Source organism: Calliphora vicina, chromosome 5 (assembly GCF_958450345.1).
Source record: "Calliphora vicina chromosome 5, idCalVici1.1, whole genome shotgun sequence".
NCBI classification, from domain to species: domain Eukaryota; kingdom Metazoa; phylum Arthropoda; class Insecta; order Diptera; family Calliphoridae; genus Calliphora; species Calliphora vicina.
The window spans coordinates 70,459,852-70,472,609 of NC_088784.1; the positions used below are offsets into that span (position 1 = coordinate 70,459,852).

General features: G+C 29.6%; 1 protein-coding gene across 1 annotated transcript in view; it reads left to right on the forward strand.

The window, feature by feature from the left end:
• Window positions 1–11,144, forward strand: part of Wnt2 (Wnt oncogene analog 2) — a 70,051-nt gene extending 58,907 nt beyond the window's left edge. Inside the window, exons 2-5 of the mRNA XM_065510620.1 lie at window positions 9,485–9,702; window positions 9,856–10,166; window positions 10,232–10,419; window positions 10,496–11,144. Coding sequence (XP_065366692.1) covers window positions 9,485–9,702; window positions 9,856–10,166; window positions 10,232–10,419; window positions 10,496–10,790 — 1,012 coding nt within the window. The 3' untranslated portion in view covers window positions 10,791–11,144. The remainder of the gene's footprint in view (window positions 1–9,484; window positions 9,703–9,855; window positions 10,167–10,231; window positions 10,420–10,495) is intronic.
• Window positions 11,145–12,758: the final 1,614 nt, after the last annotated feature.

The following is a 12,758-nucleotide window of genomic DNA, read 5'->3' on the forward strand; positions in this document are numbered from 1 at the left end:
TATTTATATATTAAATTTTTCAAATTAATCGTAAAGAACTTTATTTAAAACTTTGGTATCTTTGGCGACTCTCACTGAAATTTTCCGGCAAAAAATGTCGTAGAATTTTTTAATCCTTAAATGTCGTTTTTCAAAGATCTTTGTTTGATTTTATCGAAAAAGAGTAAAATTCACTCCTAAAGAGTGGATCTAGAGGGTTAAGATCTTCCACAAAAATTATCCCCATAAAATTTCACAATATAACTTAACTTACAACATTTTTTTCAGTTAATATAATGTTTCCTTCGATCAAAAAATGAAAACATTGACCCACTGTAAAGAAAAATTTAGACCAGCTGGACTATAAGTTTATTCTACAAAATTGATCTACTCAACCCCTTTCACCCCCAGTAACACGAAGTCTGGTTATGTTTTAACTAATAGTTATACTGACAGTTTTCATACAAAAATAATTTTAACCGACTGTACAACTATTGGTTAAGGCTTAACCAGACTTCGTGTTAATGGGGGTCAGAATTATAGGGTCACTATTCTGTTCCAATAAAAAAGTCTCAATTTGTTGGACAGTGTAATTAATTCAATATAATTTGTTTTTAATAAATAAACCAAAAAGAAAAAAACTACCATAATTTTCTATTTATTTTGAAAATAATTGAACAATCGTATTTTTAATGGACAATAGTGTTGGTGTTTGATACAAAGATATATTAGAAAGAGGAGGACGTCTCGTCACAAAAAATTTTAATTTAAATATTCATTTATTATACCCTTTACCATGAATGGCAAAGGTATATATGTATAAGTCTGTCATTCCGTTTGCAATTTCTACATTTTTTATTTGCTACCCCAAAAAGTACATATATTCAGGATCGTTATAGATAGCGAAGTCGATATAGCCATGTCCGTCTGTCCGTCTGTATGTTGAAATCAACTTTCCGTAGCTCCCAAATAACTTACATACATGATTCATACGTCAATATATCGGTAATTTTTCCGGCTCGGTTGCTATTTTAAATCGACAATCGGCCCACAAATAGCTGAGATATAAGGAAAATACAATGACAACCTCGATTTTTGTATTTTTTTTACTTAAAAAAATAGTTTTATCATAAATTCTGTTTCCAAAATTTTTTTTTTGGAAAATTAAAAAAAAAATGTAGAAAAAACTTTTTTAAAAATATTAAAAGACAAATGGAAATAAAAAATTTTGTTTAAAAAAAATTTAATTTTGTTTAAAATATAGCTCTCTTACTTGTTTTTATTCATTCCAATTATACTACTCACCTTAATTAACACTTTTTAAGATTTTCTAACAATTAAAGTGGCGAATAAAATCGCTAGTTTTCGGAAATTAAAAAATAAATAAAAATAGAAATATTCTAACGACTCTAAAGATTATGAATAATAGTAAAATCAATTGTTATAATTGATATAAAATTTCAAAAAAAAGTTTTTTCGTTAACATATCGAAAAAATTTTTGTTTCATCAGTACAATTCTTGATACCAAATATAAAGGTGGAAGCAAATATATTTTCTAAAACAAAAAACAATTTGTCATTTTAAAGAATATTGAACATAAAGTTCACATTAGTTTTATGATTTTTTAAAAAATATGCCTTGAGAAACCTTAATTAGTATATTTTAGGCCTTTTCATTTTTAAAACTATGCTTGTTGAAATACCTTCTAAGAAAGTATAAAAGCATTATAAGTTCCCTAAGAAATTTAGCAGTTTTAAAATCCGAAAATTCAAAATTTTCTCAATTTTCAAATTAAAAATCGATTATTTTGGGACTCGTAAAAGTGAACCTATTTCCATATGGTGTTTGTATTTGTTGTTTAATTAATTAACAGAAAATTAAATGAATAAAAGCGGTCATAAATTTTGAAAATTTTAATTTCAAATACTTAGCTCTCTAAATATAAAAGGCCTCATCAAGGGCTTTAAGGAAATATTAAAATCACGAAAAATTTTAATATTTTAATGGCTGAGCTGTTTGACTTTTAGACCACACATGACCGCTCCTCAGGGGTTTGTTGGGTACAACATCAAAACTATTTCAAATTAAATATATATTTGATAAGTAAATTAGAAATGGCAGATTTATTAACAAAATATTTTGATTATGCCCCATTATGCAATACTATATGTTATTTAGCTTGACCCAAATGCCAAATGTAGAAAAGAATAACCAACAAAAGAATATTTATTTCTAACCAATGCCCCAAAAACAAATTTCTTACCATGTGACTACTAAATATAGATCGTCTATGAATCACTAGCGAAAACTTAAAAACTTCATCATGAATGATCTTTAATTTACACTTACCCATACTCTTTTACACAAGATTTACATGGGTGAATAAGTTTACATGCAAAGACACAGTCAGACAGACAGACGGATGGATGGATGAATGGACGGACGGACGGAAACACATACATAAGTGATGTATAGAGATTTGAAATACAAATCCACCTGAAGTTAAATTCAGTTTGATTTATGTAATTATGGCGGAATTAAGACAATTAACTGCCAAGTCGTGCCACATACAATTAATGAGTTTGATGTAGGCAGGCAGGCAGCGGGTTGGCTGCTTGATTGGATTAAGCAAAATGCATTTTTTTCTAGTCATGTCACAAATATTTGTCTGGAGAAAAAGAAATTTCAATTTGTTTCAAACTATGTATGTATTTTACAACAAAGTTTAAAACTAAATCAAGAAGGAATTTGTCATGATAAACTTAGTCTCCTAAGTTTATCTGTTCCACAACCAACTGAGAATTCCAAGTTGTTTTACTCGTCTCGAAGTAACTTTTTCTACCGCCTTTATTTGATGAACTTTTGTATGATTTTGTGTCTCTTTTTTTCTAATTCAATGAATTGAAATGCTGTTAACGTCAATTTGAATTTGTTTGAAATCGAATTGACAAGAGTACAACAATGTTGGTTTTGTATTATTTACACGATTATGATCGTAAGATTAATGTAATTAACTGCTTAAATGAAATACAAAAAAATAAATAAAAAATAAACTATTGATTACTTATAACAACAAAATACAGTCATAGATACTTAGATGCAATACACCTAAATCAGAATAGACAATAGATTGGTAGCACATTTGACACAGCATGAAATCGTCATGTTAACGCATTAATCTTTAGGAGCTTAAAACGTTTATTAACTATTATTCACTATTATTTACTTGATGTTGTTATTGTGTTTATATTGTATCTCAAGTGACAAGATCTTAAGCATTGCCACAACAACAATAACAACAACACAATGAATTAAGCCGAGAGAAAAAAGGCGGCAAAAAAATTATTAAATAAAAAATACAAACAACTGCTATAACAAAATAACCATTTTGTAGTTGAAAATGAAACAAAATTGTATAAATACATAAATAAATAAAAATACAAATTTAATAATAGTAGTTTGAATATATGAATGTATTGTACTTGTACTTGCACAAATGTATTGTATTTTAAAATGCCGCCAGTCATTCGTTCATGCCAAAACTTACTGACTGTCAGTTTGTTTATTTGTTTGTTAGTTTCGGTTTTTAAAAGTCAAATTAACTAAAAAAAAAATTAACAAACTCAAATAAATACTCACACACCAACTACAATGTTGGAGTTTTGGGAACAAATGTTTAAACATACCCATTAGGGTGGCCTTTATTTTACACTTTTGGGATTATCGATGCTTCCAAGGTCTAAAATTGTTCTCCGTCATCGAGAAATCAAATGCTGCAAATTTGAGGAAGACGCTAACATTTATTTTAAGTTTTGAGATTTGTCTCGTACTCGTAAATTATCCAAAAAAAAAAAAAATAAATGTTGAAAACAATTGCTTTTGTATTTCATTTATTCACAGATGTTTAAATATAAAATACTATCTGAACGGCCGGGATTCGCTATTTACTAATGTTAGTTCTTCAAGTTTCTCCAAAAAATTCTCTTATTAAGTAAAATCAGAAGTGAAAAGGTGGCAATATATTAAAAACTTAAAATTTCCTGAAAATTTCGAATCGAATAAAAAAAATCAGGCAAATCGCTCAACCGTTCTTACGTGATGCCATTACATACATGGACCATTTCATTTGTATATACATACTAGTTGACCGCCCCGGCTTCGCCCGGTAGCATTTACTAATGTTAGTTCGTCAAGTTTCTGCAACCCGGCCTGTTCTTATTTATTTGCAAATAAAATATCTAAATTTGTACTGCATATCTCAAATTCCAAATTTTTTTTTTAACTAAATTTCAAACAAATAAACATTTACTGAATATCAAAAGAGCCAATTTTAACAATTGTATCTACAAGTAAAGAAAAATCGTGGTTCGGCATGGTTACGACAACTATACTATGTTCTTTCTATCAATATATTGTTGTCGTACACAAATAATTACTGTAAACATATCAATTTTCATCACAATTATAAATTTCGTATGGTTCACCGAAATATAATTATTTTTCGAAGAAGTAAGTAATGACAAACATTTCTACAATATAAATTTATTCTAAGTATTGGCCATTATTAGCTATGAATTTTTCGCATCTTTTGAGGCCAAGAATGAATCAAGCCAATATCGGATACTCTGGCCAAAGTGAAGCGTATCCCAGAGATCGTTCTGCATTGATCGAAATTCGAACGGGACAAAGTCTGGACTATAAAGCGAGTGAGGCAAAAACTTCCCAACCCCTTCATTCTTAATAGTTTTTAACATATTGTTACGTTTTAACCTTTTCAAAACGTTGGTTTAGTTCCTTTAAATAAACCGGATACTTTTGATTGCAAATAAAAGCCGTTTAGTAGTTTGAAAATTGTAACAACTCTTTGTTTATTTAAAATGTACAACAACAGAATTAAATAGTCACTCAGTGTTTTTTATACACGTTTATAAATTCGCAGAAATACAAACACACTTTATAATGTACACGAATTCACTTGAAAAATACAGCACACTTTAAGGCACTCAGTTGTTGTTTATTCGAAAAGCGTCTCTGATAAACTCACTAACGACTGCCACCTCTGCCACTATTTATAACACTACCATCTGCACTCTAGATTTCTCTTTAACTGTCAAAGCTCGTATATTCTAGAGCTTTCTAATACATACGCCATCTGTGGTGTACTTTCTACAATGTTCTTTAACTGAATATTCGAATTCGAATATACGGTCGCAGCAAACAGCGTTGCCATACTTACGATCAATGCTCAACTGAAAGCTTTTATTCAATGTTAATAATGCACACAGATATGTTAAAGTTTGAGAGGTACTACTATTTGAAAGCATTATGCAACTTTTAAATCAGCCGTTAAAATCGTTATATTTGAATTCAAGTACAATTTCGTAACAATATTCTGGGCAGATGATGGTCTGGCCAGATTTCAGAAGCTCATAATAAATTTGGTCCCACCAAATACAGAGCATTAACTTAGTGCCATGGATATTTGACTATGGTGTCGATTCGGTGGTGCGATATCTTACCTTTCGAGATTTTGTAATGTACCCATTTTTCATCGCAATGATTCGGTGTAAACATTATTTTCTTTTATAGCTTTCAAACATCTATTCGGACATGAAAAATCGTCTTTCAAGATCTCTCGACATCAATTCGTATGGTGCACAATTTCCATGATTTTGAATGAATCCTGCTGCTCGCAAACGTTTTGAAATTGCTGACAGAGTACCTCCTAATGATTTTACAAGCTCTTGATGAGTTTTACAACAATCTTCATGGAGTAATACCTCCAATTCATGGTCACCAAACTTCTTTGTCTGGTGATCTTTCTCTTCCATGTCAAAATTACAACTTCTGAACCGCACAAACCATATCTCGCATGTTGAAACCGATGGAATAAATTCACCATTTTTTTCAAATATGATTTTATTGGGTATTAATATGATTACTTTGCTTTGTATCATTATATGATTTATGCAGAACATATTATAATCAGGTATGATAGTAATAATGATCATAATATAATTGGACATAATCAGATTTATGATATTATAATAAATCAGATATGTTTACCACAACCATGTTTTTTCCTTGCGTGTATTATGGTTAAGCATGTGGAGCATGAAATGTTCGGATTTCTATGAAATTTGGATGATTTTAGATAAGGCTCACCCTAATAAACACAAATAAAAATGTTATTGTTGCTATTGTTTCACATAATTGCGAGTGAGTTTTACACTAGAAAAAAATTCTGGTATATATTAAACTTATGTGGAAATTTCTTTTATGTCATTCAGTTTCATTAAATTCTTAATTCATAATTATGAAGTTTCGGAAATACATTCCATAAATCCATTGCCAAAAAACTAATTTTCTAAATTTCTTCAGATAATTTTATTTGAATAGATTTCATTCACTGCTGAATTAATTAGTAATAATACATACATATGAATTTATTTAAGTTTTGAATTACTACAATTTTTGTTAATACAAAGGGAATAGTAATGGATTCAAAATACTAATTCATCGTGTGGATTGGTAGTCGTCCCAAGTTCGTCAATTTTGTTTGTTGATGTACCTATTCATCCAGAAATGGGATTCACCTTAAAATGGGCGAAGCGTAAGGAACGTTGCCCGAACAGAACACCAATTTTGATAAAACAATTTTATAATTTGCACGTGTTGTTGAACGCTATACCCGTCCATAGTTATTTTTCAAAACAAACAGAATATATGACAAAATGGCCGCTATCAACTGTTAAAGATCGGTAGTCTCTATTGGAAGACCCTGTATAGCAGAAATCGCCAATATTGAATTTCTTTCAATATAGAAAATTTCTTTTGAGAAAAAAGGGGCCATTTTGAAAAAAAAAAAAGTTTTTGATTTCGGAAAAAAAATGTCATACATTTTATAGTTTAATTTTTTATTTTTTTTTTGAAAAATTGTACTATATGGGACACATTTTGCTAAGAACAATAGGTAATAAGTTACATGTATGAGAAAAAACACCTGTTTGGCCAAAATGTCAAAACAGTCTTGTTGAAAAATAAGAAGACATCGATTTCAAAAGTTGGTTCACTTGACATGACCCATATAAAAAATGCCTGAAATTTTCCGGAAATGAACTGATTTTTTTAATATTTCCCGGAAATTGAAAAAGTTAGTGAAATTAGGAACCCTAATACAGATTCACGAAAACCGTTGTCGTATTACGGAGGATAGTACTGTACACTCGGATATTCCGAAGTTAGTAAAGATACTATTCGGGTTTAACTTTTTTGACTACGGACTTCATAGACCCCATAGGAAAATTTTCTGACCATTGAATTTTTTTTCATTCTTAAATCTCTCGATTAGACTTATAAAAACATACTAGTACTAACTATGTATATGAAATTAAGTAATTATAATTTATATCAGTCATTATAAGTATTAAGGGAGATTCAGCATAGAAAAGTATTACAGATGTGATACTCAAATACAGATGTTGTCAAGTCAACTCCGGTTTGATTCAATTCTTCGTTGCAAATCATCCTATTTTTGTACCCTTCATTTCGTTTGTAATTTCCACAATATAATTTTCCGACCCTATAAAGTATATATATTCTGGATCCTTATACATAGCGGAGTCGATTAAGACATGCCCGTCTGTATGTATGTTGAAATCAATTTTCTGAAGATCCCAGATATTTTCGGGATCCAAATCTTCAATAATTCTGTCAGACATGCTTTCGAGAAGTTTCCTATTTCAAATCAGCAAAATCGGTCCAGAAATGGCTGAGATATGAGAAAAAAACCAGGACAACCTCGATTTTTAACCTATATCTGGATTACTAAGTCATTAATATAGACAATATGGATATCTAATGATAGCTATTTCAAAAACTTTTGCAACGACGTATATGGACCTACAATGGGTCAAAATTGGAAAAAATATTTTTTAACCCGAATTTTTTTTTTCACCAAAAAAAATTTAAAACCCAAATTTTTTTTAAAATTTAAAAAAAAAAATTTTTAAAATTTCAAAAATAAAAATTAAAATAATTGGAAATTTTTTTTTCCAAAAAATGAAAAAAACAACTTTGGAAAAATAAATAAATTTTGTTTACCCAAAAATATTTAAAATTTGTATTTTGAAGTATAATTTGGTGATGAGTATATAAGATTCGGATCAGCTGAATATAGCTCTCTTACTTCTTAAATTTATCAAAGGTTTATAAAACAAAATTTCCATACAAAATTTGATTTATAAACCTTTGATAAATTTAAAAATGGTTTCTGATTATGGGGGTTAAATTTCTCAACTTTTCTAAGCCTGGAATCTGTATTTTCAAAATATCGAACATTTGTTTTTGTTAGTTCAACAATAAAATTACCAATTATGGTGTCCTAATTTTAGTATGTATTTCCCTTTTCCCCTTCTATTGATACCAAAGAAGTGGATCCGAATGGTACTTTTTAATTATTCTAATGGTACTTTTTGAATTTTCTATAATAATAAACATAGAGACATGAAAGAGACCTTGTGGTACCTTTTTCTTCTAAAAGTACTTTTTAATATTTTGTTATAATTAACACAGAAAATAAAAATAAAAACATATGAAAACATACAGAGTTAAAATTAGTGGTAGTTTTTCATCCTCTTAACAGTACCTTTCGACTTTCGTGTAATAATGGTACTTTTTCGTATGTTCTACATCTTTCTAACTATATGTATATGATCCTGAATGAGTGAGAATCCACCAAATGGTACTTATAGCTTCTAATAGTACTTTTTCAATGTTCTGCAATAATGGACAACAAAACATAAGTATATGGTCCTGAATGAATTAGAAACCAAATAAGGGGAATTAATATTATTTTGAATTTTTTAATGGTACTTTTCGATTTTTCTATTATAATGAGCATATGATCTTGAAAGAGTGAGAATCCACAAAGGGTGATTCAATGATACTTTTTGCATTTTATACACTAGTTAATCAATAAACTTGAAATTAGACTCATCTTGTACTGAATGTGTGAGAATCCATAATGGAGAAGCTAGTGGCCAATATGGTCTTGACCGAATTTCTTAAGTACCAAGAAAAGGGAAATTTTTGATTATTTATGTTGTTTTATTTTCAAAATTCCTCTAAAAAAAATAGCGGCTTAAATGCCAATTAATACAAAAATATATTAAAATAATTTTTCCTCAGTGTATTCCACTGAATAAGTATATTGTTATAATAAATAATCATTTGAATTGTTGTATAAATTGTATGTGGGTTTAATTATTTGACGGCATATTTATCACAAAATGAATGGTTTTGTCTGTTTTTTTTCTTTCTTTATATCTAAATATCTAGTAGATATTATTTTTTTTTTGTTGCTATGATCTAAGATATATTTATCAATATATCTCTCTCTTTGTGAAGATGTTTTTTTTGTTGTTGTTTTGTTTTTGGTCTTGTATAATATTTTATTGTTCGTTTTATTAACAAATTACTTTTATTTCGATTAATTATTGTCAGATTAGTATCCAGTTTTACATCATCACTTCTATGTGCCCGTATACCTGGCTTAACGCCCCAGCAAAGACAACTTTGCACTGAATCTCCAGATGCTTTGATTGCCTTGGGCGAGGGTCATCAATTAGGCGCACAAGAATGTCAATATCAATTCAGAGGTCATCGCTGGAATTGTACACAAGTGTGGAAGAAGGATGTATTTGGGCATGTCATGTTTGTGGGTAAGTTTTTATTATTTGTAATGGAATAATCTATGAAATTTAAATAATAAATTCATGCATATTAGGTATAATAATTTGTCCACAAAGTATTACTCTATTTTCTCACCGGTTCAAATATATCATGTCGTATTATTTTGTTTTTATTCCATTTAGGATCTCGAGAAGCTGCCTTCACCTATGCGATAGCAAGTGCGGGAGCAGCTCATGCAGTAACAGCAGCTTGTGCCAGAGGTAATATTTCGCTGTGTGGTTGTGATGTTCGCCACAAGCCCACTTCGCGCAAAGGTTCACAGGCAGGTTTCGACAGTGCACCGGGTGAGGCTCAACAGCCATGGAAATGGGGCGGATGTTCGGCTGACATTGAATTTGGCATGAAATTTGCACGTAAATTTCTGGATGCCCGCGAAATTGAGGGAGATGCTAGAAGTTTAATGAATTTACACAATAACCGAGCAGGAAGAAGGGTAATTAGTCAGACAATATACATAAAAATACAGTAATAAAATTAATAAATTTATATTTCTTTCAGCTGGTTAAAAATCTTTTGAAAACCGATTGTAAATGTCATGGTGTCTCGGGGTCTTGTGTTATGAAGACCTGCTGGAAAAGTTTACCCTCATTTCGTGTAGTGGGCGATGTTTTAATGAAGAAATACACTAAAGCCAAAATTGTTCAAGCCGCCAAAGGCAAAAATGGACTGAAATTAGTTTTAAGCAAGTGAGTAACTATTTGAATTCAAATCCTGTCTTTACAGATATATAAAATTTAAATCTAAATAATTTATTTCTTTAAGAAAAAATCGTGCCGGCAAGGTTATGAATTTTCCCAAACGCATGGATTTGGTTTATCTGCAAACGTCACCCAATTATTGCGAGCGTAATGTGCAGGAAGGTGTACAGGGTACTCAGGGTCGTGTTTGTAATCGCACCTTGCATGGACCTCAAAGCTGTGATTTACTCTGTTGTGGGCGTGGCTACAATACACACTCAATACGACGCACCACCCAGTGTCGTTGTCAATTCAAATGGTGCTGTCAAGTACAATGTGATGTCTGTGAAGAGAATTACGAAGAATTCACTTGTAAATAAAACTTTATCAATCTCACACAAAATTATATTCAAATTTATTAAATTTTGGTTGTAATTATACATACGTACTTACATTATATTATTTTATTTTATTATCTTTATTATTACGATTATATTTTATTATTAGATGTACGATTTTTTTTCTAAATGAAGCTATTGTTGTTTATAAGTTCGATGTGTAGTTTAATGAAATTTTAACTTATTTTCTTTTATAATTAGTTTTGTATTAGGTTTTGCAACAGAAAAAGTAGATAATAAAGAATAATTAATACGAATGTAAAAAATTAAAAATAAAAAAATCGATCACACAAACGATATTTAATAAAGAACAAACGAAAAATCATGAAATTGAAATATTTTGAAATTTTTTTTATTTAGAAATTAAATTTTTAGTATATCTAGGTACGCCGATTTGCGTCGATTCGGGCCATACATAATTTCGATTTGCATCGTTTTAATTTTAATTAGAGTCAAACTAAAATATGAAAAAAATATTCTTTCATTAATTTTCAATATAAATATTTTATTCTGGTAGTTTTCGTTTCTCTTTACCACTTTATATGAATAATTTAAATTGCCTGTTGGAATATATAAAATATAAAATGCAGCCGTATGGCTTTTTTTATTAAACAATATACAAACTTTTGGATAAAATATTTTTTTTCTGGAAAAAAGGTGATACGATTTGGGTCTCATCTTTTCGTTACCTATTATCGACGCAGATCGGTTTCTTAGCGTATACAATGTGGTTTCCAAAGTATGTGGAAATACATAAGTATTTCCGTTCAAGATCTTAACAACAGGTAATCTCCTAAAATTACACATTTGTAACAAAGCTTTTTCAAATTTTGAACTCGTTAAAACTAAACAAAAACAAGTAAAGAAGTATGATCGGTTAAGATCGATCGTTAAAAAATGCGTTAAATTTTATCTAGCTAGCAATACTTGTAAATGATTTAAGAGTGTTGGTGTGATTTTTGGAAGAGGAAATTATATGGGAGCTATGACAAAATATGGACCAATCGTCATGATCGTCGTGGTATCGTGGATTTGTAAATAAAATGAAACTTACATTTTCATCTTAATAATGTTACATATTATTAAGAGTCCTACATTTTTAAGACATTAAAGTTATTTTCGAAAGTGGAGCTATACATGATCAGTAGGATGGGTCGATTTAGTAATCGATATTGTGCCACCGATTTTTCGATAGCTTTTGGCAAAAAAAAAAAAAATTCCGAGGTACCCAAAAATTAATTTTTATTTTTAAGCTTTTTAATAGTAGGTAATAAAAAACCTTAAAAATAAAAGTAAATTTTTGTGACTTTTTCTGAAATTTGGGCACCTCGAAAATGATTTTTTTGATATTGCCAAGTTATTGACCAGGAACACGTCGGAAAGGATGGATGTTTGGATTGGATGTTTGGTATTTAACACATCGCAAAAAAGTTCATAATATATAATTGATATATAAAATAATCTTTAAAAGCTTATTTGAAACATAGTAAGGTATATACAATGGTATTCAGTTGGGGATTCCCAGATTTTTAAAAAAATATGAAAAATCTGAAATTTCGACATTTGAAGGATTCTTACTAAAAATTTAAAAATAATAAAAATATTTGGTCAATTCACAAAGTCTCTTATCATGTCATATTGTCATAATGTCCTAATATTTCACAATGGTTTTTATTGTTTTTCGAGCAAAAAATGTCCTAAAATAATACTATTCTGTATGCTATGTTTATTGTGTTATCGTAACCAACCAGCAGAGACCTGCGCCGAATGCCTAAGAGTCGGTTAAGCCGAGCTGCCGAGTCGTGATATATTAGGATATTATGATAATATGACTGATAAGAGACCTTGTGAATTTACCAATTGTACACTTATAAAAATAAATTTTACATGGGCTAAGATATGTAGGCTTTTGACGAAAAATTTCTGAATATTCAACATTTAAGTCACCTA